The 27,764-nt window shown below is 37.9% G+C and overlaps 1 protein-coding gene across 3 annotated transcripts in view; it reads right to left on the bottom strand.

Annotated features, from left to right (window-relative positions):
- Nucleotides 1–27,764, bottom strand: part of CWF19L2 (CWF19 like cell cycle control factor 2) — an 87,328-nt gene that overhangs the window by 30,721 nt on the left and 28,843 nt on the right. For all 3 annotated transcript variants that reach the window (XM_082498204.1, XM_082498206.1, XM_082498205.1), the window contains 2 exons: nucleotides 24,812–24,908; nucleotides 21,046–21,135 (listed from right to left, as the gene is read on the bottom strand). In XM_082498204.1, the coding sequence (XP_082354330.1) occupies nucleotides 21,046–21,135; nucleotides 24,812–24,908 (187 nt within the window). The remainder of the gene's footprint in view (nucleotides 1–21,045; nucleotides 21,136–24,811; nucleotides 24,909–27,764) is intronic.

The raw sequence follows: 27,764 nt of genomic DNA, 5'->3' as shown, positions 1-27,764 counted from the left end.
AGGGATCTGCTTGGCTGGATCTCATGAGAGATGGTCATGAATGACAAAGGTGCCCAAGACAGCTGTTGATCTTCAAGGACAACCTCCACAGGAGATGAGAAAGGTCCGATTGATCTGCTGTTTGGATAAATGTGGAACTTCTAACGAAGCTCAAAACCAAAAAGAAATCTTACAGAAGGTGGAACCTGAGACAAGTTACCCAGAAGGAACACAGAAGCACTTTCCAGGCATGCAGGGATAAAGTTAGGAAATCCACAGCTGCAGCTGAAACTAGCAAGAAGCATCAACTTAAGGACAACTTAAGCAAACTGGAAATATGTTAGCTTATTGATCCAGATGGGATGCACATATTACGCGGGACAAGAGGTCTCTCCCTATGACATCTGAAGAGTAGTGGTGATCGGTGGATGCCCCCACAAAAAGGTAAATGTATAGTCACCTTCAAAAAGATGAAGAAGAAACACCGGGGGAACAGGATGACCACCCTCACCTCAGTCCCAAAAGTTATAGAACAAGTCCTTGTGGAAGCCCCTTCCAAGCACAAGAACAACAGCAAGGTGACTGGGAACAGCCAACATGGATTTGCAAATGGCACATCACCCCTGCTAAATGTGCCCTCTTCGGTGAGATGACTGGTTCAGTGCACAAGGAAAGTACCAGGGAGGTTGTCTACCTTGAAGTTTGCAAGGTTTTCAATGCAGTCTCGTTGTATTTTTGTTGCAAAATCGGAAGGATGTGTGGGCTGCAAGATGGACGGGAAATTGTCCGGATTACCAGGCTGAAAGGGTAGCTGTCAATACTTTAAAGCCGAACTGGCACTCCTTGAAGTTTGACTAGCACATTGTTACAGAGGCCATTCCTCAGGGGCTGATGTCTATCAACACAACTTAACTTCAACACCCTGGACAATGGAACAGAACGTGCAAATTTGCACAAGAGTCACCAAGTAGCTGGACTGGGGACATGGTTGATAGACTTGAGGGCAGGAGTGCCATTCAGAGGGAGCTCAACAACCTGAAAGAATAGGCTGACAGGAAGCTCAAACAAATGCTGTCTTGCACCTGGGGACAAACTCATGCATTGGCAAAGGTTGAAGAGAGACTAGAGGGCATCTCTAGCAAAAAGATGTGGGATCCTTGGTTGACAGCTCATCAAAAAATGAGTTTGTGAGCTAGCTAATCACATCATGAGCTGCGTTTGCCATCTCAAAGACTGTAGAAAGTAATGAGAATTCTAGAAGCCAAAATGCTACCCTTAATCATGCACATGCAATTTATTACGCCAATTTCAAAGAACTGCAAAAAGTCATTTTCAAAAGATCCCATAAACTAGTAAAATTACAGAGGGAAATGGGCAACTGAAACAAGCTTAAAGCATTCATTCTCCCAAAACTGCTCTAGCTCTGGACAAAACACAGTAGAAAAACATTCTGAAATAACCCTTATTTTTTTAATGATGTAAGCATGTAGCCCTGAAACACGCTTGAGTGAAATAATCAGTTTTGTCAAATAGTAAAATATGTATATAGAAAGTTATCATTTCCCCCTCCATAAAACTAAACAGAAATTAGTATCTTGTAAATGTATTTTCAGGTTAACATGTTTTGTACTATCAGCTAGAAGTTTTTCAGCATTTTTCTGCTCTGTATTTTAATATTCAACTTTGTTAGAGATATAAAACAGTCTTTAACCAGGGTTCCTGTGTTCTTTATATAGAACATAATACAACTGCTTATTTACAATAGATGTAGAGCTTTGCAAGTCTCCACATTGCCTTTGCTTTCCTTGAAATCAATAGATACCAGTATGAAATCTTTTATTCTTAGCAAAAAACAGTTTGCGTACTGTTATTATTGCAGTCAACAATTTCTAACCTGTTCTCTTTAATGAGAAAAACAGCCCTGAATGCACATCTTACCAGCTCTTTCACAATTTCTATTACCTGACAAAGCATGGAGACCTTTTTATGAACTATGAACCAAAAAAAAAGATGATTATGTATTTTTTCTTTAATATGCTTATCATAACTAGTGTAAGAGTTCAAAACTTCTAAACAGGACCTACCTGACCTAGAAATAGCGCAATCAGTCAACTGAATCCTTTGTCTGACATACATCTTTTATTTAAACTGAAGAAAGACCAATAGGAACCTAAACGTAAAGGGTGTCATTTCCTTTTCATTATCTCTATCAGCATTCTGAACACAATTTTTTTTTTTTTTTTTTGCAATACTGGAGTTCACAAAGCACCATGTCCCAGGACCCAAACTACCAGAAGAGAGGACCCAGAACTAGTCCTCTGGTTTGTTTGAGTTTCTTAAACTTTCATTTCAAACTTGAAAGGCATATCACGACTGAAGAGGTATCACAAGACCCATGTCACAACTTACATAGGTCTGCTACCCAAAAAAAAAGCGCGTGTCCACCCTGCATGATGCTCCTAATCTATTTCAGTTGAAGAAGAGAAAAGAAAAAAACACCAACAAAAAAACTACCAGCTATGACTGACAGTTCTTCTGAGATTATTTTACAAAGAGGGAAAACAGAACAGCTGTGAGCACATTAAACGCTGGATATCAGAAACAAAGACGTTGACAGAGTGGTCCTTACCATTAGACATAGATACAGAAGGTTAATATGAAAACTACTGGTAATGTTCTTTTCCTTATGAGAACCCAAGAAGCAAGCTGCCAATTGCCTGGCTTCAGTTCTGTCAGCCCATGACAGGTGAATGGATAGTAAAATCACTATCACTCATCTGAACACAGAGGAGACTCCTCAGTTTCCTTGTACAACAGGAACATTTTGCTAGATACGGTACATCCTTATTATATCGGGAATCTTCAGAACTGTAAGACCACAAGCAACCACTTGCCTCAAAGAATTACCTACAAGTGAGGTCATCTTAGTTTGGACAGAAAAGTGTAACCCTCAAACTCCTGGTCTACCCTCCAGCACTTAAATTATGGGCACCTAAGTTTTTATCAGTAGAGTTCTAGAGTTAATAACTTCATATTAAGTTATGCCTCTGAGCATGCCCCAAACTGCTCCCATTTTGCCAGAGATGGATGGCTTAATATCTATTCCATATCCAAACCCAACTAGAATGCATGGACTAAGCATCCTTATCCCTAAGTTTTATCTCTGGTTGGCTTAGTTCGCATCCAGTGCTCATTAACACTCTTGAGTTCTTAATGAAAGGCTTTATAAATTATAAATACACGCTTTTATAAAAATATTCTGGAGGAAAATCATTCACTCGTGTGGGAGATTTAACCTCAGGGCAGCTTAGAAAGATTACAAATCGATCTCCCATGACTTGTCTACCCACCAAGCAGAGAGAGGAGGAGAGGAGGCCTGGAATACCTGTATGGCAGCAGTGAAGAACAGACATGGAGGACTCATTAAGCCAGACAGAATTTACCAGCACATATGAAAATGGAGCATTATCATACAGCTCAGTAATGAAGGCACTCCCATGGATTCCAGTCCTTCAGACAAAATACCAGGGAGGAGAATGAATACATCCATTTCCCAAGTGACTGCTTAATTACACTTCAGTTATTAAACTCCATTTCTGGGTATTTACAGTTGCAGCTTAGGCTATTGTTGCCGGCTCCCCCAAAGTAAAGCATGGGAGTGCCAAGTGCTGTTCCGTATCACTCCCTTTATGCACCCAGCCCGCAGTCTTCCCGTATCTTCATCTGCTCCCACCAACTACATTCTCATTTGGAATGGAAGTTACTGCCTTTTCAGCTAATGGACGTCCATTCAGACAATGGACGTCCTGGTCAAGAGCCAGGTCAGCTCAAATCCCTCCAAAACAGGGACAGTAGTACATTCCCACTTCATAGGGGTGTCCTCAGACTTAAATAAAGAGCTATATATACACGTACATACACATATAAAAAAAAAAAAGGCAGAAATTCTTCACAAAAAAATAGGTATTTAACTTTCTGAAGAGATTAAGAAGAATAATTTAAAAATCCTGAAAGCTTCTTGATTACACTACAAAGATGTTTAGGTAAATCAGTTGATAAAATTAGAGCAAATAATCGGGACATCACTAAAACTGGTGATATTAGGGCAGCCTTTGTCAAATCTTATAAACAACTTTATTAATCTCAATTTGAAGCTATTTTCCACCAAACAACCAATGTCTGCTTTACATCTGCCATCCCTGCCTAACGAAAGTTGTCCCAGAAACCCCAATAAAGTCTGAAAATTATATAGATATTGAAGTGTGCTAGCTTAAATGGCTTAATTACATTTTTCCAAGAAAAGTCACACAAAAGTAGAAGTTATGGACCAAAAAGCTGTCTAGGTAAGAGAAAGTTCTCTCTTCTGTATCACCAAAGCCAAATCTTATTTTGCAAAGCAAACCAAGATGTCTAACACTGGTCTGGCTCCAACAATAATAATGATATTTTCAGAGAATATACATGCAACACTACTTATTTCCAGCATCAGCCAGATACTTCCTCAGCTGTTACTTTTTCACAAGATAAGGTGTTTTCTTTCTATTGGGAGGGGAAGAAGAGGTGATTCATTGCAACAGGAGAAAAAGGCCGTGTTTGCCACATGCTAAAGGTTTAAAAGAGAAAGAGACAACCGGAGTGTGGACAGACTGTGTTTTCATGTCATCGCTATGCTGTTCAGACAGGTGTGAGACCTAGTTATCGCTACAGCACTAAAAGCGCTATTAATTTGACAACATAACACGACAACAAAAAAAATCAGTATTAAACAAGCAAAGACAAAGGACAACAGGGTGAAGAAAGAATACAGCATGAGGGAAAAGCAGCAAGATGTACACCACACTTAAATGGGACATAAATGGAGTATTCTGGATACAATAACGAAGAGGTAACTGACACAAGTTGCTAGGGCACTGGTCATTTCTTTCTGCGTGAAAAAAACAAAACAAAACAAAAAAAAACACAACATGTATACATCTGTGAATATTGTAATGTTTAAACAACTTATGACTTAGCAAGACTCAGTACTGTGACAGAGTAGAAAAATTATAACAGTTGAAGGAGCTGGGGAAGGGAAAAGTCAAAGAAAAAGCAAAGTTTTAAAAACCAGAAGGGAAGGGGGAGAAGTTTCCTAAGGAATACTTCTCTTGACAACAAGAAACTCACCCATCTGCAACATCTGGTTGAAACAAGCACAAATTTTTGTTTGAAATGGTGGAAAAGATAAATACACTCACAGACTAAATATTTTAGATCTAACACAAGATATTCATGTAGAGGAAAACCATAAAAAAAGCAGTACAAAAAGGTAGAAAGGAAATGGAATAATTTAAAAAATTTATCATAGAATCATAGCATGGTTTAGGTTGGAAGGGACCTTGAAGATCATCTAGTTCCAACCCCCCTGTCATGGGCAGGGACACCTCCCACTAGACCAGGTTGCTTAAAAGACACAGCAGATAGAGAAAAGCAAAGACAAAATTAACACCAACAGAACATATCATAGGAAACATCACAAATGCCCTAGTTCGTAAAGACTTGGATAGCTCTACAAGTTTGTAAGCTGAAGACATAACTGCAGATGTTGCAGTAAAAACTCAAAAATCCAGAGCATTTCAAATTAGTCTGAAATGAGAGACCTTTGTAGAGGAAAAAAACCACCTTGTCCCAAACCTACCAAACCCACATGGCCAAGCAGGGATACGGCAGCTCTCCCAAGAGGACTAGTCAAATCAACACGCAGAAGAGGCAGCAAGTAACAGGAGTTGAATAAGTGGAAGGACATGCCTGACTGGAGATTTCACATAAACAGGACCCTTCAGAAATGGTTACTTCTTAGATTATTCACTGAAAACTGTGAAGGGGCCTGCTGCCCCTATGGAGTCTCCAAAAAGATGCTGACTTCAGGTGAATCAGGTCCCTCGTTCCCCACATCTTTGTGTTGCTGAGACAAGAAAAGGGATGGAAATTTTCCACAAGGAGCAGCTGCATCTTTTCCATTCCCAGTCTCTAAATTTTCCCCTCGTTGCATACACAACTTTTCAAAAAGACAAATCACTAAAAACAATAGACATTACAACAGCAATCCTGCTTTGCTCCGCAACTGGACAGAATAATAAACGTCAGATTCTCATGTCAACTTAGAAGCACCTTATTCCTTCTTAAAACATCCATCCCCAGATTTAAACATCTTGATTAAAATTTTAAAAATACTGACATTTCAAGAAGGACGGCCATTGTTGAGCAGCCTGTTATTTTCCCAAAATGAATAGAATTCACAAGGTGTTCTACATGTCAGAAAAACAGACTTCATGTGCCTTTGAAGACACGCTCCAAAAAGTTAGATGCTAACAACAGTTGCACTTTCTTTTTTCTTCTCGTTTCTGCATGCCAACACACTAACGTACAGGCAGTAGAAGAGCATGTTCTGGATCCGAACCATGGAATGTGTTGGAACGGGGGCGGAAACTTAGTAAAATAGAGCTGCCTCTGTGCCCACTCAAAAGTTTTTCCTTTCTCTTAATGCATGTGATAATCAAATTCTTCACTATGTTTCCATCTTCAGGAGGGTCAAGGGTTTCACTTCAAATATTACACTCCCCGTAGGCTACTACCAAGCTTAAAATATCTGGCTGAAGATCTAGCAAAATTACAATACAGTAATCAAACACCTAAAACCCAATATTTTTTTTGCAAAAAGCCTTTTATAGACTAAGAGAAGAAAAATTACCAAAACTGCCCATAAATTATAAGTAACTTCTGACTTATGATTTTTGGCATGCTCCTGGAATGCTTTTAAGTAAAAGTATCACGTTTGATACAGATATCATTTTTTTTTTCCATGTTCAACAATCATCTAAATAAACAGGCATATGTTTCCTTCCCACCTTTCTACTGTTTAAAGGTGCTCTAGTTCCGCCTCAAAAATCACTTTCTCAGCTTCCCAGTAAATGTCATCCCATGAGGTTCTTCAAAGCTGTCCATTTATTCTAGCAATAAGCAATTCACAAGTGAACATATCACTGGAACACTTCATTATCTTAGCATAATATAAAACTCAGTAGCTGCCACCAAACCCTAAACTGCTGTTAATCTGCTGTTTTAGAAGTAGTCCTCTCTAGATACAATCTTTTCTCCAGGTGAATGCTCTGATCTTGGAGATGCAGGACAGTTCACAAACCAAGTAAAGTTAAGTTTTGTGGAAAAAAACAAGCATTATACTGGAACATACACACAAAATGTATACCAGTATAAGCTGTCAGGTTTTTGAGGGTTTTCTCTTGAGAAGTGATTTCCCCCCTCCCCCCCCCATAATTTCAAAGAGTCCAGAGTCCTGACGCAAGACATATGAGACTGAACATAATGTATTTAGATTTAATATTCCAGAGAAAAGGGAAAGGCAAAAAAATATAGTAATATTTAGCTTTAGAAGATACAGTACAAAAAAGAAGCAGTCTATCAAAGAGAAATTAAAAGGAGCAGATAAAAGTATAAAATAATTATGGACAGCATGAAGACTAATGTGAAGTCATGTTAGAGACTAAAATTAAATGCATACTGTGAACCAAGATGAATCCAATGGATCAAATATGCCAGGCATGATTATTCTGAAGATTAAAGATGTTATTACAGGTAAAGACATCTTTCAGAAGTCAAAATTCTGTCTAAATAGAACTGAATTAAAAACACAGCATAAATATAGAAAGTTAATTGTATTAACATAAAAAGACAAGGTAAGAGTTGATTTTGAGGAGTATCTTACTAACAATAAATACTAAAGCTATTTCAAAAGATATCAGAAGCAGAAAGCTTTCTGGCAGAAAAAAAAAAGATGATCAAATCGTTATAGCAGTATGAGAAGGTGACATTTGAATAATAAATTAATTATTTGCAATCTGAATGTAAGATTTTCCTATTCCACATCAGTTTGGGGCTTTTTTTTTTTTTTTTAAAAAAAAAAAAAAGCCAAACCAACAACAGAATAGATTTTAGGAATCATCTTAATCATCTTTAAATTGAAATGTCAGTAAAAGGACTTTTCAAGCAAGTTGCTAGAAAGAGATGATTTTCACTAGATGTCCCAAAAAGAATTCCAATACATAATGTCCACATCCTTCATTATGCATTAAATCACTTAAATAGGCCTCAGTACAAAAATAATGGAGAGTGGTAAGTAAAACATAAACCTTAAAACGTGCCAAAGGCTGATTCTGGGAATTACAGGGCGGTGCCTCTAACATTTGTAATGGACAAACTCACACAAGTATAATAAAGAATAGAATTCTCCTGCACTTGAACTATTGTGGCATACTGGGAAAGAGCCTTTGCAGGGAATAGCTATGACTCACATAAGTATTACACTTTTCTGAAGGATCTGAAGGAGTGTGAATACCAATCCAACTGAAAGTGGATCATTTTATCTGTTGATATTTTCTTTACACATTTATAGGCCTGCATTCCTACGACTATACAACACCATATAAAGTAACGTGCCATTCAGCATGGCACAAGAATGGAGTAACTACTTTCCTTCCTACTAACAAACTGTGAAATCATCCAGGAGATGTTACAAATATGCCCCGGAACTGTTACCATCTTTCATAAACAAGGCAATGATTATCCTTCTGTGCTTTATATAGAGATTCACCTAAGTCTGGCTTATTGCTTCTGTTTTAACTTGCTTTTAATATCTGGAGAATGTATTATTTCTTCATGCATTGGCATGGCATTGCGTAGCTTACTTTAAACCTCTCAAGTTTCTGAATTAATGACTTCTCTTATTAAATAAATATTATTAAATATTAAACATATTAAGCTATATTATAAGCAGAAATGTTGGTGATAGTAATATAATAATTATTGGATGATAATATGTATCCGATTATAATTATTTTTATTTAGAGAATTGTAAGTAAAATATAGGTTTAAAATATAAGTACTTTAAATGATACGTATTATTAAATGTTAAAATTGAAAACAGAGAAGAGTTTCAGTCATCATCCCTGAATCTTGTGATGACTGCTACACAAACAATATCATTTACAGTCTGTGACGAACAAAGATAACGTGTATTTACAGAATGAGAGGGGAATTTTTCGTTGCCATTAATTAATGAACACAAATTTTTACTTCAGGCCAATTAAATATGCAAAGTACACAGTTGTTCTCACCAAACATACAAACCGCTATATAGCGATTAACACCCAACTGAACAAAACGAAGCAGACAAGTCTGGTTTTGAAAGATAAATGCTTTAAATTAAATACATAAATAAATAAAATGCAGTTCTAAAAAAGATTTTTGAACAGAGATGATGTCTGTTCCATAATCCAGCAGGAGGAAATGGAAAAGCTTAGCCACCAGGTGCACAGCTTAATTTGGGGAACAGACACTGGAGTAGCTGAACAAAGGGAGTAAGCAGGCCAAGCATCTGAGATAGGATCTACTCAATTGGAACTGGTTTTCAATGTTAATAGCTAAAGAGAATAAAATATATTTTACGAGTCAGTATATTGTGGGACAGGGAGCAACTACAGCTAGGAAAAACAAATGTTTTTTTTAATTACTGAGCCAACAAAAAGCTGTACACTGCGTGGCTGAGAGCCATCCGCAAATGTTTACCAAGAGCTACACTAAAGTGGTGCAAACACAGTGTAATGAAGGAATAACAAAGCTCAGCAACAGTCTTCAGCAAGGAACAAACCCCTACAACCAAGTGCTACCTAAGGACAAATTAGACGCTGGACTCAGCACACAACCTGTTTCCTCTCTTACAGTCTACGACCAATGGAAACGATTTGAATATAGTCTTATTCGTCTATTGGAAAAGTCTGTACTTATAATATCAAATAAGTGTCTAGAAGACTTCTAGCACTTCTCAGCATGCTGGACGTAGCTATTTTTTCCATCCACCATCTCCTGTTCTCTTCCATTACTCTTTCTTCTCCCATTTCAATTACCCTACCTACTGTTAGGTTCTCAGGTTATATTTACACATGACCACCACAGTTATCGGAAGGATGAGTCAATCCCATTTAGAAGGAGCAGTGTTGGCTATTTCTAAGGGCATGTCTCATCATTGAGGAGTCAGTGTAGTCACTACCTGTAGTCCCCATGTAACATAGGTTTCAAAGCATCTAAGCTACCCTTCAGGCTCTGCCATTTCTTGTGAATAATGGAATCGTCAACTTCAAGGTAATGCTTATAAAATCAGTAGGTAGACCATTCTCCATAACAAGACCAAGGTTTAGATCTCACAGCAAGATGAATTAAAATGGTCACAGGTCTAATAGCAGTCCGCTATATAAAACTTGTAACTTTCATGTGGGTTTCTTATAGCAGAAAAAAAATAAGAGAAATAGCAGCATGAGGAAGGGAAGCAAGAGCAAGCTTCTACATAGGTTAAAAATTTAGTATGGCACGAAAGACTCAGAAAACATAGTAATAAGCATCACTATTACAACTTCAAAAGGTATTAAGCTAACATAGAAATGGGATTAAAAAAAGGTTTTCTAAGATCAGAAAGTTGGTCTGCCATAACCAAGACCTTGTGCTTAACAGTGAGGAGAAGCATTAGAAAACCTAATGCATGCTGTCACACAGAAGAGAACTAGCCAAAATAAGAGTATCTTCATCAGGTAGTGCTAGGTTTATGTATAAAACAGGAGACTAAAAAATTTAAAAAATAATTAAAAAAAAAACAACCAAACCATAGCTCCTGTGTGAAAACATTAATTATTAGAAAAGGATTAGGTACTTAGGTAATTACTAATTGATTGGTCTCCATCCTTTCTTTCCCCAAGTCAGTGAGTGACAGAGGTTAATAACATGTTACATAAAAAACTTAATTTTGTCTTATTGATATAAAATCAGTTGTCTTTAATTCAACAATTCTTTGTTCTCATATTACGAAAAAAAAAAAGATATTTTAGCTAAACTGTTTATTACTCAGAATAAGTAACCTGACCTCCTTATTCATCTCCTCTTCAAATTGAATGCCTCCAATCATTGCTGCATTCAAAAATCTTTCTATTTGCTCTCAGTCCTTATTTTCTTAAAACATCTCTGACAGAGGGCAATCAGAATAATATCTCATGACTAGAACGGACACACACACAAACCTCAAATCAAATTCAGTAGGAGTTGTACTGCCAACCTGTGGAAGTAAGATTGAAAATAACAATATGCAACTTAGAGCAGCTTGTAATGCCCATAGTAATGGGGAAAACTAAAGTGATTAACAACAATAATATTGGATGTCAGGAAGCCACATAACCTTACAAATACAATTTTTTAAAAAAAAGCCTAAAGATCCAATTTGATATTTTAAATTGGTAGCTACACTGTGAAATGGTTAGTCACTTAACCATACCATCAATGAGCCACTATAGGTATGGAATGTAGGAAAATTTTTAAAAATTTAATGACTAGATGGCTTGTTTCTATAGCAAGAGCATATATACTCAGACTATAAAAAAGGCAAATTATTGCAGCAGGTTGGTTCTTAAGCCCACAAATGCCTGTTTCATCTTATCAAAGACAGAAACGTCATATACAACTGAGAAGGTGAAAAGCAGAAGTTCTGTATATGTGAATGAAAATAGCATTTACTTAGGTAAATATAAAAATTTCGTAACAAGTAAATAAAAAAGTCCAGTAAAAATACTGGAAGAAGTTTCAAAAATCTTCAGGCCCCAATAGTCACTATTTAGAAAAGAGATTTACCATAGTTCTGGTATATAAGGTATTTTCAGAGACTGTAGTATCAGAAAAGGTAATTTTACATACTGAAAGCAACAGACGGACCCAACCAAAAAACAGGCATATGAGGGAACTTTATTAGAAATAGAAGCAATCCAATCTGAAAAAAATATTATTAAAGGAGTATATGTAGAAAAGGGTATGGGGCGGGGGGGGGGAAGAGGAAGAATATGGACAATTAGACGTTGCAGAACAAAGATTCAGCGCTGCATCCTTTTAAGCTACTTCTCATGTATATCCATACCCTCAAGCCATTATCACTGCTGTTGCTTTGGGAGACATCAGAAGAAAACCAAAGACTTGAAAAAGCAATGAGCCTGTAACATCATCTTACCTAGAAGCAATTCCTCTGGGCTCACAGGCAGAACAGAAAGGGAAAGCCAATACTGACACTGGCATTGGCACATCTGTGCCAGCCACCGGTGGAGAGCCCCACACTCCACAGCCATCAGTGCAGTGTCCGTGAAGAACCTCTGCAAAAATCCTACCTGCAAAAATACGCAAACCGTGCTGCTGGCTGAAAGTATCTCGTCATCCAGATGTGCTGGCCAAAAGTCAAATGTCTTAATTCCTTTTAGAAGGATGGTTGCACAGTTTAATTGGTCCTCTTAAAGCAGCCTTTTTCTGGAAAATGTTTCTGCTTTATGGTAGCAATGGCTAATGAGACCTAACCCGTGATTACACTAGGTGGTCCCAACAGTCACCGTCTGATCAAATTCTCCTTTCAAAACCTCATTTTGAATATAGTGATTGTGCTTCACTGCTTACAGATACAAACTACATTGTTAATTCATGGGTCACAGTTCTATAATTCGTTTTATGTGTAAGTTATTTGAAATCCATAAAAGTATAATACCATGTGTTTACTAAGGCTGTGCAAAGACCAAAAAAAGCATCAGTGAGGTTCTACCTTTTGATTTCAAATTGGAAGTATCTACTGTACCAGAAAGGCTTTCCAGGGATGTTTTTGCTTATGTTTTTTTCTTGGTGTAGGGCTGCCAAATTTAAGAAAACCAGAATTCACTACAGGCAAACAGAGTGACAGGATAAACAGAGCAGCAAAAATATGCAGAAATTCTCCTTAGTGTTAGGAGAAAAACAGAGCCAGAAAAACTGGTACCATCAACTGAAGTGCTGCATGGCACTTGGAAAGGGCTTTTGCTCCCAGTGTCAAAGCATACTCCAGAGCTTTTCTATTACCAGTTTGAACTCTTAGGAAGTTTCATCTGCTCTGCCCTTTTATACCAGTTACATGTACTGAAACTAGAAGATATTCTATATAATTTAGTTGCTGATATAATTTCTCTAGTACTTTTTAATTGTAAAAACCCATTTCCTATAAATTACATTCAGGAAGTTAAGACAGCTTGTCTTAATACGTTTTTATCTTATAAATAATTGTGTAATCTCTTACTGACATCAACAATGAGCGTTCAGGAAATAAACTCACCAGAAACTGCATATACTTACCATTTTTTAAAAGTATGCACTAATGATATTAAAGCTATTCTGCAAAAGTATGCCCACTTTATTACTCCCTGTTCCAGTTAGAGTGTATTGGGTTTTTGTGGCAAGGTTTTGGTAGTGGGGGGGACTATAGGGGTGGCTCCTGCCAGAAGCTGCTTGAAGCTTCCCCATGTCTGATAGAGCCAATGCCAGCTGACTCCAAGACAGACCCACCACTGGCCAAGGCCGAGCCCATCAGTGATGGTGGTACCGCCTCTGGGATAACACAGTTAAGAATGAGAAAAATAAAAAACTGCACAGCAGCAACCAGGAGAGAGGAGTGAGAGCAACAACTCTGCAGACACCACGGTCAGTGAAGAAAGGGGGGAGGAGGTGCTCCAGGCGCCAGAGCAGAGATTCCCCTGCAGCTTGTGGTGAAGATCATGGTAAGGCAAGTTGTCCCCTTTCAGCCCATGGAGGTACACAATGGAGCAGATATCCACCTGCAGCCTGTGGAGGGCCCCACGCCAGAGCAGGTGGATGCCCAAAGGAGGCTGTGACCCCATGGGAAGCCCGCACTGGAGCAGGCTCCCAGCAGGACCTGTGGACTCATGGAGAGAGGACCCCACGCTGGAGCAAGTTTGCTGGCAGGACTTGTGACCCCATAGAGACCACTAGGAGGTAGAGAAAACCAGGAGTGATGTTGGGCCCAGGAAGAAGGGAGGGGTGGGGGGAAGGTGTTTTAAGATTTTATTTCTCATTATCCTACTCTGATTTGATTGGTAATAAATTAAACTAGTTTTCTCCAAGTCGAGTTTGGTTTACTTGTGATGGTAATTGCTGAGCGATCTCCCTGTCCTCATCTCAACTAACAAGCCTTTTGTTACATTTCCTCTCCCCTGTCCAGCTGAGGAACGGAGCGATAGAGTGGCTTTGGTGGGTACCCAGCATCCAGCCAGGGTCAACCCACCACATAGAGCTAGTCAAGTCTAATGGAAAACACAAACTGTGTTGAAGAAAGAATGGCACAGCCACCCTGCAGACAAGATTCAAGTGTGACAGAACAGCAGGAATTAGAAATTATGATGAGTTGAAAACATCTGAGAGTGAACAGGCCAAGAGCCACCTTTCGCTGTATCTCCATGCCATCTGAAGTTCCAAATGAAACCACAGATGTTTGTGCATGTAGCGAGGATCATTAATCCCCAGCATTCTAGCTTTTATACGAGTATCTCGGCTATATTTTTCTGAGAAGCAGTTTTAAGGGTGTTACTCTTACAGAGCCAACAGGTAGCCTAGAAAAAGTTTTCTCCTTTATAGCAGCATTATGTCAGTCAGATGTTTATTGTAAAGTGAAATAAAATGCCTGCCAAAATTGAAAACTATTGTTCTACTGATATCTTTCATGCCCAAGAGGCTTCACAGAAGTACTACATACCCGTCATTATAAAAACATTAGGAGATTTTTTTCTGCATTTTTTGCTACCTTGAGGAATATGTATATATCTACCTTCTGGAATATATAGATATTTATATATTTCATGTGTGTATATCTATCACAATCACTGTTTTATTCCTCATGCTTTAAATGTATTTACTAAATGAAGCATACTAGACTGAAGGCTGATGGACTTTCATAGAAAATTCAGTTATTCAAATGAAGATTTGCTATGCTGAAATCATGCAGGTTTTCCTTACAATTTCTCAAATGCATGGCAGAAAAGCCTGTATTTGTTTTTCTCTACTTTTTCAAATCTTCACTCTCTTGTTTTAAATACTGTATGATAGTATATCCTCTACCATGTCATTTTGCTTAAAGTGCCACCTTCTACCTTTCATTCAATTGTGTATTTTAAAGACAATTCATCATTATTAAGAACTGTCTGTAGCAACTGCTCAGCAGAGACTACTCTCTGTTTCCTGCATACTGATGAAGTGCTATGGAACACGGTAACAGGCTTAGCGTTGAGAAGGTCTTTTCTTATAGGCCGTACTAAGTTTGGAACTAACAGCCGTTTTAAAAGATGCATATACTTATACTTCATACATCCACCACCATGAACTAGGTCTAGATTTACCTAATTTGTATCATGTCAATATATTTCCTGATTAAAAAACACAAACACAATAAAGTCAGTCTGTAGCGACACAAAAGCAAACCGTTTTTCATTTAGCAGATTTGACTCTAATTCTTATGCAGGGACCACATTGACGGAAGTATGATAAAAGATGGGGAAAAAAATCTGAAAAAAAAAATCAAAAGGGCAAAGCACACAAGTAATGGACGTCATAAATTATTTAGAATTGTCATCATGAACACTTTCTATGTGTGGATTAAAACATAAAAGCAGCTATACTGGATCAAACCAAAGCCCAATGTGCTTTCTCCAGTAGTAGCCAAAAGTGAATGCCTAATGAAGAGTACAAAAAGAAAGGATGCCTCCAAGCATTTGCAACTCAGCAATTAAGAGCCAGACATCATTTCTGCACAATCCTCGAGGGACTATTTTTCATGAACTTGTACAGTCTCTCCTTGAATCTACTTAAGCTTCCAATATCCACAACATCCCAGAGCAACCATTCTGTGAAGAATTGCCTTTTCTCCATTTGTTTTCATTCTGCCTCTTGCTTATTTAACTTTTTACCTCTCAATTTTTGTACCACCAAAAACCACTGCAAATGATCTGCCTCAAAGGAATGCAAATATATTCCAGATATATTTTCTTAAGTAAAAATACAGAATGAAAACATAAATTACATCAAATATGACTGGTACTGACAGTGGCAGAGGTAGCATCCTCATAACCAATATACCCAAATCAGGAGTTGTGTAGCACTTTCAGATAACAGCAATACAAACTGTACTTAGAGGTAAACCATGAACACATGGAAGTTATTTTTTAAATGCTGAAGTATCCAACATTTTCTGCTGTCTCCTAACATTCAAAAGGTACTCATTTTCATCACCTATCCTAACTCAGAAACTCTATGGTCTAGCAGCCTTCTCTTACACTAGGGCCCAAAGTGGCACTTTTGCTTTTCTCAAAATGCCACTTTCGCATATTCACCCTTTTTTTTTGGTTTCCATAGACTCTGAAGGTTGCCTTCAGCTAAAATGTAAAGACAAAACAAGCACAATCTACATTTAAAATCACCCTTTTAAAAAGGGTCTTTACTCGTGCATTCATTGTAATTGTATACATGTGACTAAAGTATTTAAGCACAATAGCTATCATGGCCCCAAATTTCACTTAACAGATAGTTTAACCGTATTCCTACTAAAATTTATAGGACTACACACTTAAGGAAACCTGCAGTGAACAACAGAGGGGCTCTACCCAAGCTGAGACATCCACACTTGTGAGCACCAGACACACCACAGAGGTAACTTCCCTCTACAGACTTTCAGGATGCTCCATTCAGGCAAGCGGATGTCTCTCTCACTGGAGCTGAGCACATGAAACCAGTTGAGACACCTACACATTCTGCATTTAGTGCTTTTAGTCACAGATTTTCCCTTTACAACAGACACGCACACACACAGAGTCTCTCCCCCACGAGAGCTATCTAATCCAATGCACCCTAAGTCAAGCTTGTTCGGTGTCTAGACTGCTTAAACTGTTGTTACAATATAATTTCATGTTTCAAACTAGAAAAATTAGGATCAAAATGTTTATTTAATGTTACTAATACAGAAAATAATCTGTGATGCACTTAAAGATATCAGATATTGACATATTTGGAGGTGTGAAGAGAAGAAATATTAATAAATCTACCTTTTACCTCCAATTATCTTCCTGTTTAGTCTGATGCTCTGTTTCACAAAGCCTTATTGAGGAGCTTTCCCAACTTACAGCAGCTGATACACAGTGATGTCCTCTCACAGTCCTTGTGCTCACTGTACAGCAGAAAACTTGTAACTTCTTAACTGCATATCAGGCATTAAGCCTGAAAATAGCAATGCTTCTTAACTGTCCGAGCACAACTAACTAGAAAAATACTTACAACAGCACACCAGTTCAGAGGCTATTAAAATAAACTTATGCTCTATTTAGGTTTTGTATGTGTGTATAATATATATATGTATATATTTTATTGATTGATAGATTAGATATTTCATCACATGAATTAACTACATGAAAGAAGTAGGAAAAAGTGCAATTGAGAAATTAAATATTTAAGATGATGTGGAAATGATGTAGGGAAAAAAAGGTGGAAAAAATATTAAACAACTTCAGTGAACCAATATCCCCAAATATTAACCAATATTTCCCCTAGTATTTTTCCTGAAGTATCAAAAAAGCAAGATAATAGCTACTCATGCCTTCAAGAGGAATATATATAAAAACTAACCTCTCATCAACCCGACAGATTTTCTTGAAAAATTTGTATGTCAATTCAGGCAAAAGAATTCCATTTATAAAGCTACTCAAAAGCTACAAACAATTTAAGAACAGCTCAACTATTAAATTTTGATCTTTTCTGCACTGTAGATGCATGGAAGGCTAGCAGTTGAAAACAAATCAAATGTCAGACAAGCAACTCAGAGGGCTGATAGGGCATAAAAAAAATGCTTCAATACTGCAGAAAAATCGTTTAAGACAAAGTTACTTCCCCTCCCCCTCCACTCAGTATCAAGAGAATCCAAACATGTTTTCACCTGTACTGAATTTTAATCTGGGATACCTTCATACACAGAAAACCTGGAACATTATCGGTTGTGGTTGTTCATTTTATTTAATAGAAACATCACACTAACTACCAAGAACAAAGAAAAAAAAAATCAAAAAATCCTCTTCCCCAAGATAATTTTGGCTATAAAATTACCTAAGTGGCTTTACTCAGGACTTTTCTTCTTCAGTATGTTGTACAATTTTCTTGCTATTCTAGGTTCGGAAAGATGCATATATTCATGCTTTCTGGCTTCTTTCAGCTGGAAATCTCTACTTGCAATGCCTAAACGCATTACAAACAGCAGGTCTTAAAACTATGGATTACTTTGGCCAAAAGGAAAACCAGTAGCAAAACAGTCTTACCAGGACCTTTATGCTTGGTGAAATACATCAGCTGGTACACTAAGACCTTTAAACACAAAACATCAATATTTGAAAAGTATACTTCAAAACCGTAATTTGGGGGTTGCTTGGGGTAGAATTCTTGTTTAAAGCAAACAAACTATAAAAGCTATTCTCACTTACAGTAGCTTACGTCACCGGATTTAAGCTACCACTTCACAGTCCCTTCAGTCTGTAGTTTCTTGAATGAACCTGCACTGCTGTTAAAAGAACTGATCTTGTCCTCTCTACAAACCCCAGCGGCCCACACACACCCCCTTATACTAGCATGAGTCTTCATTCAGTCACACAGTGAACTGAATTGGGAAATTGATCCATGTTCAATTAATCAAGAAGGAAAAAAAAAAAAAAAAAAAAACACACCTTCCTAGGGAGATGCATTCAGAATTGCCTTCCCTGCTTCCTGATTTATCTCCCCCGTTCTCCCAACAGAAGTGAAAATAAGGCAAAGCCACATTTCAGGCCCTTTCAGCACAACACTGGCCATGCTACTCCAAGGAGCCTGAAACAAAACGCTCCCTGTTTATTATTAGTAGCAGAGGCAAAGCTATCAAACTTTGGGATCAATGGGACACCCCTTTGGAAAACTGCTTCAGGTATCCTACTTGGAATACAGCTGGCTGAAGCGATTGAGGCTGTCACTTGGGTGGTCAGCATTATAGCAAGACCGATTCATACATATCAAATGCATGCAAACCATGGAAAGTCCAAACCAGCAGGACTGTCTACAGTCAAAGACCGTTTCTGCAAGACAGATGGGCTCTAACATAACAATAAGCATTCTAAGATGAACAGACCTAAGACCAAGCTCCTACATCTGGAATTATGTAAGAAGCTGATCATGAGCTTCAGAGAAAGCCAACATGGAACTCACAAGGGGAGACATTTTGCACCCAAAATACTACAGAGAAGAAAGAGCCCTGTTTTTAAATCTCTTTAATCTTCCAAAGAAGCTTATATCAATCACAACACTAAAGTGGTCAATGGGGGCTTAGTCAAGCTCCCACAGGAGAGGAAGAAAAGAGGGCGCAGACTAGGAGTAGACAACTTTTACTACCATGTTTAAAGGGAATGCAGGACAAGGAGTGGACATGCCTTGCAAGCCCCCAGACTCAGCTTGAGTAAATATACACACAAGAGTGCAAAACTGCATGTGGCCAGGCACACAAAAGATAAAACGAAAATCACAACTATCTTAGAGCATATTTATGAATAGAAATGACTAAGTCATTTGAGGCTTTAAGACAGCAAGATGGTATCTCTAATCTAGCCAAGTCTATCATACACCTTTCTTTTTCAGTAAGGCTCCTCCTGGACTACTCATGCATTTTTCAGACACCAGTCCAGAGGTAGATTAGGACCCATGTCAGCCCAGAAGGATGCACGCTATGTCTTCTTTGTCAGTTTGTCCTTCTGAATCCCCAAACTGTTGCATCGCTGAGCTTGCTGCTTCTACATGTAGGGAGGAATCTCCCTGTTGCAGAACAGCCTATCACTTGGCAAAAGCGTAAGCTGCGAGATCAACTGCCCTCAGGATGAAGAGAGCTAGAGAGGCCTCATGGTAAATATGTTTTCACTTGTTTTTTTTTTTTTTAATTATTTTTTCTTTCTGAAAATTGAAGTAGTGTTTACATTTGGTACTTTTGCAACGACTACATGCTCTTAGTTTTAAAAGTCCTTTACTTAAAAATTAAGATAAAAATCAGACAATGGTTAAGACTAAGGCTGACCCAAATTATTATTCACAACACCATTTTTAAGGACCAGGTCTTTTTGAACATTTTTGAGGACCACTCATAACATGCCCTCGGCTTTCCAATTTTAAAACCTGAATTAATTTTTTCCTGTGTAATTACACAGCTCCAATCTGCTTTATTCAGGTTTTTTTCATATATACACAAAAAACACACCTAAGAATTGCACTGCAATGAAGGAGAGTCTACCTACACATAGCTTTTGTAATCTTAAATTCTTGTGAAATCAAGGAATTTATACTTTAATATGACTGTCACTATGTAGTCAGCAAGAGGCCACATATTAAATTCCAGTTCAGTCTGTCTTCTAAAGACTGGAGAAATATTACTCAATGTATGAGGTCTGAGACGAAGCCTTTTAAAAAAAAATATTAGTGGCTTTTCAAACTCAGCTGACTTGCAGCTGTATTTTCACTGTGGAATTGGGGTCAAACTGGACAAGAAGATTAGTTTTTGCCTAAAAGTCTCCTCTCCATCATGAGGCCAGAATTCATAAATAAAGATATTAACCCTGCTTCCCTGTAGCTATATCAGAGTTGGTATGGAAAAAGATTACTGTACATCTCTTGAATACCATCCTTTAAAAAGAACAACATTTGAAGTGTCAGCTTCTGCAGAGACATCAGAGTTACACAACAGCCAGCACCAAATCCTGGCAGCTAAGCAAGATGCAGATCACCTGCTCTGGTGCCTGCGTAGTCACTGCAGAGCTTGAAAGGCAAGAGAGCCTGGGTTCCAGATCTCAAGGTCCAGGTCTCCTGGGCAAACAGTCAACACCATGACACATACCAGTTTTATTTTTAATGGAAGATATATCTCATTGCTGAGAAAATATTACCAGCAAAAAAAAACGCTGAAGTACAATGGAGGAAGTTTTGTTTACAACCAAAAAATACAATTTAATTAAATGAGTTACTGTTCAGAAGTCACCCCTTGTAATTTTCCAAGTACATTTCGTGTTCTCTACAATTCAGCTGCTTCCTGTATTATATCATTGTGTTAGCATAAAGAAAAGAAGAATATTTTCCCCTTACCTCTCTGCCAGACTTCGCTGGAATTTGCCCTTGAGTCTCCCTCAATTTGCGTGCGTTCTCAAGTTCTGCTTGAAGTTTTGAAGCTAACTCCTTCAAAGAAAGTGGTAGTACTCCATTAGTTCAACAATTTAAAACTTTTAGAGACTTTTATATCACAATTAACTATGCATTCTATTTCTTCATGTTTTGATTTTTTTTTAAACTCTAATGACGCAAAAGACTAAATAAAACACGTCAATATAGTTCGCACAACTTTAATGGGGACTAGAAAAATTGTTCAGAACAGAGGTATCTAAAGTATAGACGAATATATTGTCATAAAAACACCACAAAAATTATGCTTAAGCATTATTCAATTATACTAATAAATGCTTTGTGTGGTTAAACATAGATGCTGTTTTATGTATAGGAAGCTAAATATGGAAACCTGAACACATGAAGTGTATAACCTTTCCAGATTATGGTACATATCCTTGTACTTATTTTTATATATATACACACACATGCACACGATTGGTCTAAGGTAGTATTTCTCAGACAGGTTTGCTATGCAGTTTAACATCTCTCTACAACTCATGTCCCAACTATGTCACTTATGACCTTACTTTGGGTATTAAAATGAACCCGAAGTGAAAAATGACAACTGTTTACAGTCTTGTGCAAGTTGGTTTTGACACTCCTGCTCTCTCATCCATCTCATTGTTACATAAATAGAAGTATTTCAGAATATCTTGGTTTACTAAGAATTTCCAGGTGACCATCTATCAACCTGTAAGAAACACAACCATTTATACTCCGCCCACTTTGCCAGTTTCATTGACTGGACTCCAGCAATCAAGACTATACTTATTGCCCCAAAATTGTCATGTAATCAATGCCAAGCAGCAAGTCAGTAACAAAAATAGATTCAGGATTCATTTGTCCCACAACGGTCAACCTTGAGCTCTGGCCACCAGGACATGCTTTTACACACTCATCTGTTCTGGTGTGTAGGGATAAACTTGTTTAAACAAGCTGCATTTTCAATCTGATCAGAGAAAGACCATGAAAAAATATTTAAAGAGCAACAAGGCAAAGTTTATTTATTTTATTATTTATACTGTGGTTTTGATTTGTGTTTTTTCAACTAGGCTAATTCAAAGTATATATGTAGAAAAATGTATATACAAAATTAACAGTAAAATTGTAATGTTCGCTTCTGCTACATGATTTTTGGTCAAAACAATGGTAGAATAATAAAAGAATCACTCTCTCCTCACAGAACAACTGTACGTAACTCTTATTTGGTTACTGTCAGTCTGAAAAGTCCAAAACTTTTATTTGGACAATGCTACTGAAGCTGAGCAGTAGAAAAAAAAAAGTTTTAAATTTTTTTTTTCTCTCCATGAAAGTCTTCAGAAAAACATTCCCCTGCCCAGTACTTTATAGCAACTAGCATATAGCTAGCTTCAATCATTTGCCCCTGTAGGAAAATGTCTTAAAATAGTATCTTAAGTGACTAACACTAGTTCCTCACAAGCTTATATAATCACATTCATAAATATATTTTTTATTCACTAATGTATTTTTTCTATATTAACTAGGAAAACTACATATTAAAACATGGAGGCATCTTTTAAATCATTAACACGTATCTCAGTAGAAAGTACACTGCTTGAAATTACTTTTAGTTCACTTTTTAAGTCAGTAAGATTTCAAATGGACAGGATTTCTAGAAAAGGTGTATTTGTTCAAATTTTGTAAAGCTACATACACACATAGTGTATGTACACAAGGCCCATAGTGATAGGATTCACTTCTAAAAAAATGTTATTTTAGTATATCACAGAATCACGGAGTTTCAGAGTTGGAAGAGACCTCTAGAGATCATCTAGTCCAACTCCCCTGCCAAAGCAGGATTGCCTACAGCACATTACTCAGGACTGCATCCGGGCGGGTCTTGAAAATCTCCAGAGAAGGGGAGTCCACAACCTCCCTGGGCAGCCTGTGCCAGTGCTCTGTCACCCTCACCGTAAAGAAGTTTTTCCGTGTATTTGAACGGAACTTCCTGTGTTCTAACTTGTGCCCATTGCCCCTTGTCCTGTCACTGGGAACCATTGAAAAGAGCCTGGCTCCATCCTCCTTCAACCCACCCTTTAGATACTTGTAAGCATTAATAAGGTCTCCCCTCAGCCTTCTCTTCTCCAGGCTAAAGAGTCCCAGCTCTCTCAGCCTTTCCTCATGAGGCAGATGCTCCAAGCCCTTAATCATCTTAGCTGCCCTTCGCTGGACTCGCTCCAGCAGTTCCCTGTCCCTCTTGAACTGGGGAGCCCAAAACTGGACACAGTATTCCAGCTGTGGCCTCACCAGTGCAGAGCAGAGGGGGAGAATGACCTCCTTCGACCTACTGGCCACACTCTTCCCTATGCAGCCCAGGATTCCATTGGCCTTTTTGGCAACAAGGGCACATTGCTTGCTCATGGATAATTTACTGGCTACCAGGACCCCCAGATCCTTCTCCTCAGAACTACTTCCCAGCAGGTCCGCCCCTAACCTATACTGGTGCTTTACATTCTTCCTCCCCAGGTGCAGGACCTTGTACTTGCTTTTGTTGAACCTCATTAGGTTCTTCTCTGCCCAGCTCTCCGGTCTGTCCAGGTCACGCTGGATGGCAGCACAGCCCTCTGGGGTGTCAGCCACCCCACCCAGTTTGGTATCATCAGCGAACTTGCTGAGGATACACTCCGTCCCCTCATCCAGGTCATTAATGAATATATTAAACAAAAGTGGGCCAAGTATTGACCGCTGGGGGCCACCACTGGTTACAGGCCTCCAACTAGACTCTGTGCCGCTGATCACAACCCTCTGAATTCTGTCACATCTCAAAAAAAAACCAAAAACATTATATACCTCAAAAAAAACAATATATATACCTCAATATATATATACCTCAAAAAAAAAAAACAAAACCAGTAATACTTCCTTAAAAGCAGCTATTCAGAGCAAGCCCTTGTAAAACATTGCTTAAAAACTAACAGACTATGACCTTGTTATAATTGAAACTTCCAGGAAGTATTACTGAATGCAATTAAATCACTATAGCCATATATTGTAATTAAAAAAAGTACTTCCACACTTCGTTCTCCAAAAGAGTGAAGATCTTGATCCTTCAGGTTGCTGTCTGAAACAAGCCTCTTAAAACAACATTAAATGTGCAGCTGTTTATCTCAGCTCCACGGACCCAGTCTCAGCACGGCACACATTTTGCAGAGCTGACCACAAAGCAGTTCATAGTTGTTCTTATTGCACAGCTGGATGCAATGGTCTATGCAGTTCCTTTCAGTTTTATATTTCCATATCATAATCTATTAAGTTACGCTTATACAGCAGAGCTATGGACCACAAGCATATACTTGTGACAAAGGTGATGAAAAAACAAAAGCTCCAGACACTACCTTGTAACATAGAGTGGGAGCTTTGTAGTTTTCACCTATTCCCTGCTTAATAAAAACACAGTAAACCCTATGAAAAAGGCAGACAACTGGTTTTGGATATGCTGCCCGGCCTACAAAACCTGGGGACCCGAATCCTCTATTCTAGTCTATGAACCATTACATTTAAAACAGAAGTTACAGTAAAAGCAGTATCTTTAAATCCTACCTGATCAATTTTTGCAGGACTTTATTTGCTTCAATCAATACTTTTTTTTTTTTTTAAAAACAACTAAATCCCTGTGGGCTTTAAAGAAAAATTGCAGTAGATCCTATCAATTTTTCAAAGACATTACCATGTCTCCCATGAGTTCTGCTTTCACAATCCTTGCTCCCAGTCTGTTCATCTCCTCTTCACTGAGGACTCGAGGTGGCTCATCCTTTGCTGTATGTCTGTAAAACACCAGCATCACTAAACCCATAGAAAAACAATGCAGTATTCACCTGTGTAATTAAGCATTATATGCCTACTATACTGATACATATGCTCCTATTGTCAAAATAATTTATAACAACATATTATAAAAATATATTTGCAGTCAGAAGTTGCCAAGGACTCTGAAACCAAAAAGCTTGAATAAAATTTTTATGAGGTATGTTTCCTTTTACTTTTGAGATCAATTAAAATGAAAAGCACTACCCAAGAACACCTTCTCAGCATGAAAAAAAGAGTCACGAGCCAGAAGTAGGTATAAGTAGACAAAAAGCAAGGAAAAGAAGAGCAGAAAAGTAATTTAAACCCAGTCTGTAACTGCCCTGTCTGGCTTTGTTCATGCTTTTACTTCTCAGCTCCAGCAAAATCATCCATTTCCCAGTTGTTGTTCTGTACACCAAGTGGCCTTCCATTTCTGAAAACTACTTATACGCCCATACTTATCTGCTCACAGTACAATCTTTGCTTCTAAAGACATTATAGCTGGCACTATGTAGAGTAGAGTAGAGTTTCTATGGAAAATTAACTGGGCCCTTTTTTAAATTATGAAGTCTCCCTAGAGAAGCTATAGCTAGTAATAAATAATATTGTATCTTAATTTGAATATTAAAAGGTGGGTGTACAAATTCTTATGATAATAAATAAGGTCTCTAAGAATTATGGCAAAGAGGCATTAAACAAGTTTGGCTCTTTTTCTCTAACCCTTGGAAGACTAAAACCAAATAACTCTAAAATACCTAGCATAAAACAGATATAAGAATATGGTTATGATATGGGTCCTGCTATTAAAAGACAGCAAGAGAGAATTCCCTCACTACTCAATATGGTTAAACCTTTTAGGATTTGAAGAATGGGAGAACTTCGAAGATGGTGTTATCTCGAACTGCCAGATCTCCCCAGCCGTGAGAAAATTACCAAAACTACTTTTGTCTGTTTTGAAGATGTCCGATCCAAAACCCCAAAACTCAGCAGAAACAATTACATTAACTTCATCAGAAAGAGAACCTTCAAAGACGAAGTTCTCACTTCTCCTTAACCTATATTTTTCAAAACAAGGCAGACTATGTCAGTAAAGGGAGCAAGAGATGTTTATTACTTCATCCATGCTTTTTTTAAGCGGTGTTAGCACTTTAATCATTGTCTGAACTTTTTGAGACTAGAGACATTGTTTTGTTTTGCTTTTAATCTTGTCTCAAATTAAACTCTGAAGCAGTCACATTATTAAGTGTGATTTTCAGCAAACACTGGCAGGATGGCCTTTTCCTCTGGGGAGATCGCTGGGACATCCAATCAGCACTTTTAATTAACCTGTGTCATAACTGTCCAAACCACTTTGATTTATAGGCTGAAAAAACTCTGTGTTTTAGAAGGGATAAAACTTAAAAGGTACATTGTCAGCGTGAAAGATGAAGAACCGAACCAGCAACACCTATTAATCCAAGCCTTTACATCAATGAAGATTTACTTTTTGTGACTGACGGAACACCTCTGTAAAAGTACATGTATTACAAGACTTGAAACTTCAGGAAGAAGAAAGTAGCAGAATGTAAATTATTCTCAACAGGTAACTCCACATATCCAAAACTGAAATGTTCCAAGAGCCAGAATTTTCTACAAAATTCTACAAAAAAAAGCAATTCCCACTGAAGGGAACAGGAAGACAGGTCATACCCTGCCTCACACAGAAGCTTAGGAGTCAAAAGTCAGCTTAGAAGAATTTGGAAATAAGTAAGTGTCCTGGTTTGAGAGACACAGGACTAATTTCTCTTCTAATGCTTGGGCAAACTGCACTTTTAGAAGACTCCAGTGTCTGAATTTGTGAAAACATTTACTTTACAGCCAGCTATGGTGTGTGGGTTTCAAGGTCTCTGTTTTCGAGCTAGCCAGGTGCAGGGATGAGGAGGAGCGAGACCCGGGCACTTGACCCAAGCTGCCCAACAGGATTATTTCATACCATCAACATCACACTCGTTATAAATTAGAAAGTTTGCTGCAAAGTTCTCTCTCTCCCTTGATGGCTGCCATCCTGAGTACTTCGTGCCCCGGTACCGGACCCCTGAGGCCTTCCCTTCCTCCTGAAGCCGTAGCACTCACAGTGTCCAACATTTGCTGCCCACTGCTGGGAGAGCACAGCTTCCTACTGATAGAATTGGCTGAGTATAATCTTTGCATATTCTGTATTGGTGTTGGGATCAATATCCGTTCTTTAGTGCTGTTAATGTTAATTATCTAATCTTATTCTATTAAATCTGTTTATACTTCAGCTCCTGGGTTTTCTTGTTTTTCCCGATTTCCCTTTCCCAGGTGGGGAGGGGACATCGGGTGATAGAATGATTGTCTAAATGACAACAAATTGTCATGGGTCTCTCAAACCATAACAGTAAGTCAATAAGCAGAGGCTATGTGGTTTTCCAGGCCTAGGTAATCTACGCTTTTCTAATAAATCAGCTCAGTAATTGTACTGGCTAAGAAACAGAATTAAAATATCAAAAAAAGATGCACAATCAGGTTGAACAGTGCTAAAACCGAAAACACATGTAAAAGAAAGGATCATCTAAATAGTTTCTAAGCTTAGTTCTCTTCTGTGAGGAAAGGAATTATGTTTTCTATCATAATAATTGAATTCTTTGAACTTGAATAAGCAAAACACTTTGGTACACAATCTAGTTTCCCAAAATTTGCAGCTCTGTCCAGTTACAAAGCATTGCACTTACTACATGTGGTAACGAAAAGTTTTTGTAATTGCAATAAAAAAAGATAAATGTTTTGTAATTGCAATAAAAAAAAAATCTATATCATTCCACTATTAAAAAAAA

This window comes from Vanellus vanellus, assembly GCF_965231255.1.
Source record: "Vanellus vanellus genome assembly, chromosome: 1".
NCBI lineage: Eukaryota > Metazoa > Chordata > Aves > Charadriiformes > Charadriidae > Vanellus > Vanellus vanellus.
This window is presented reverse-complemented; position numbering and strand designations above follow the sequence as displayed.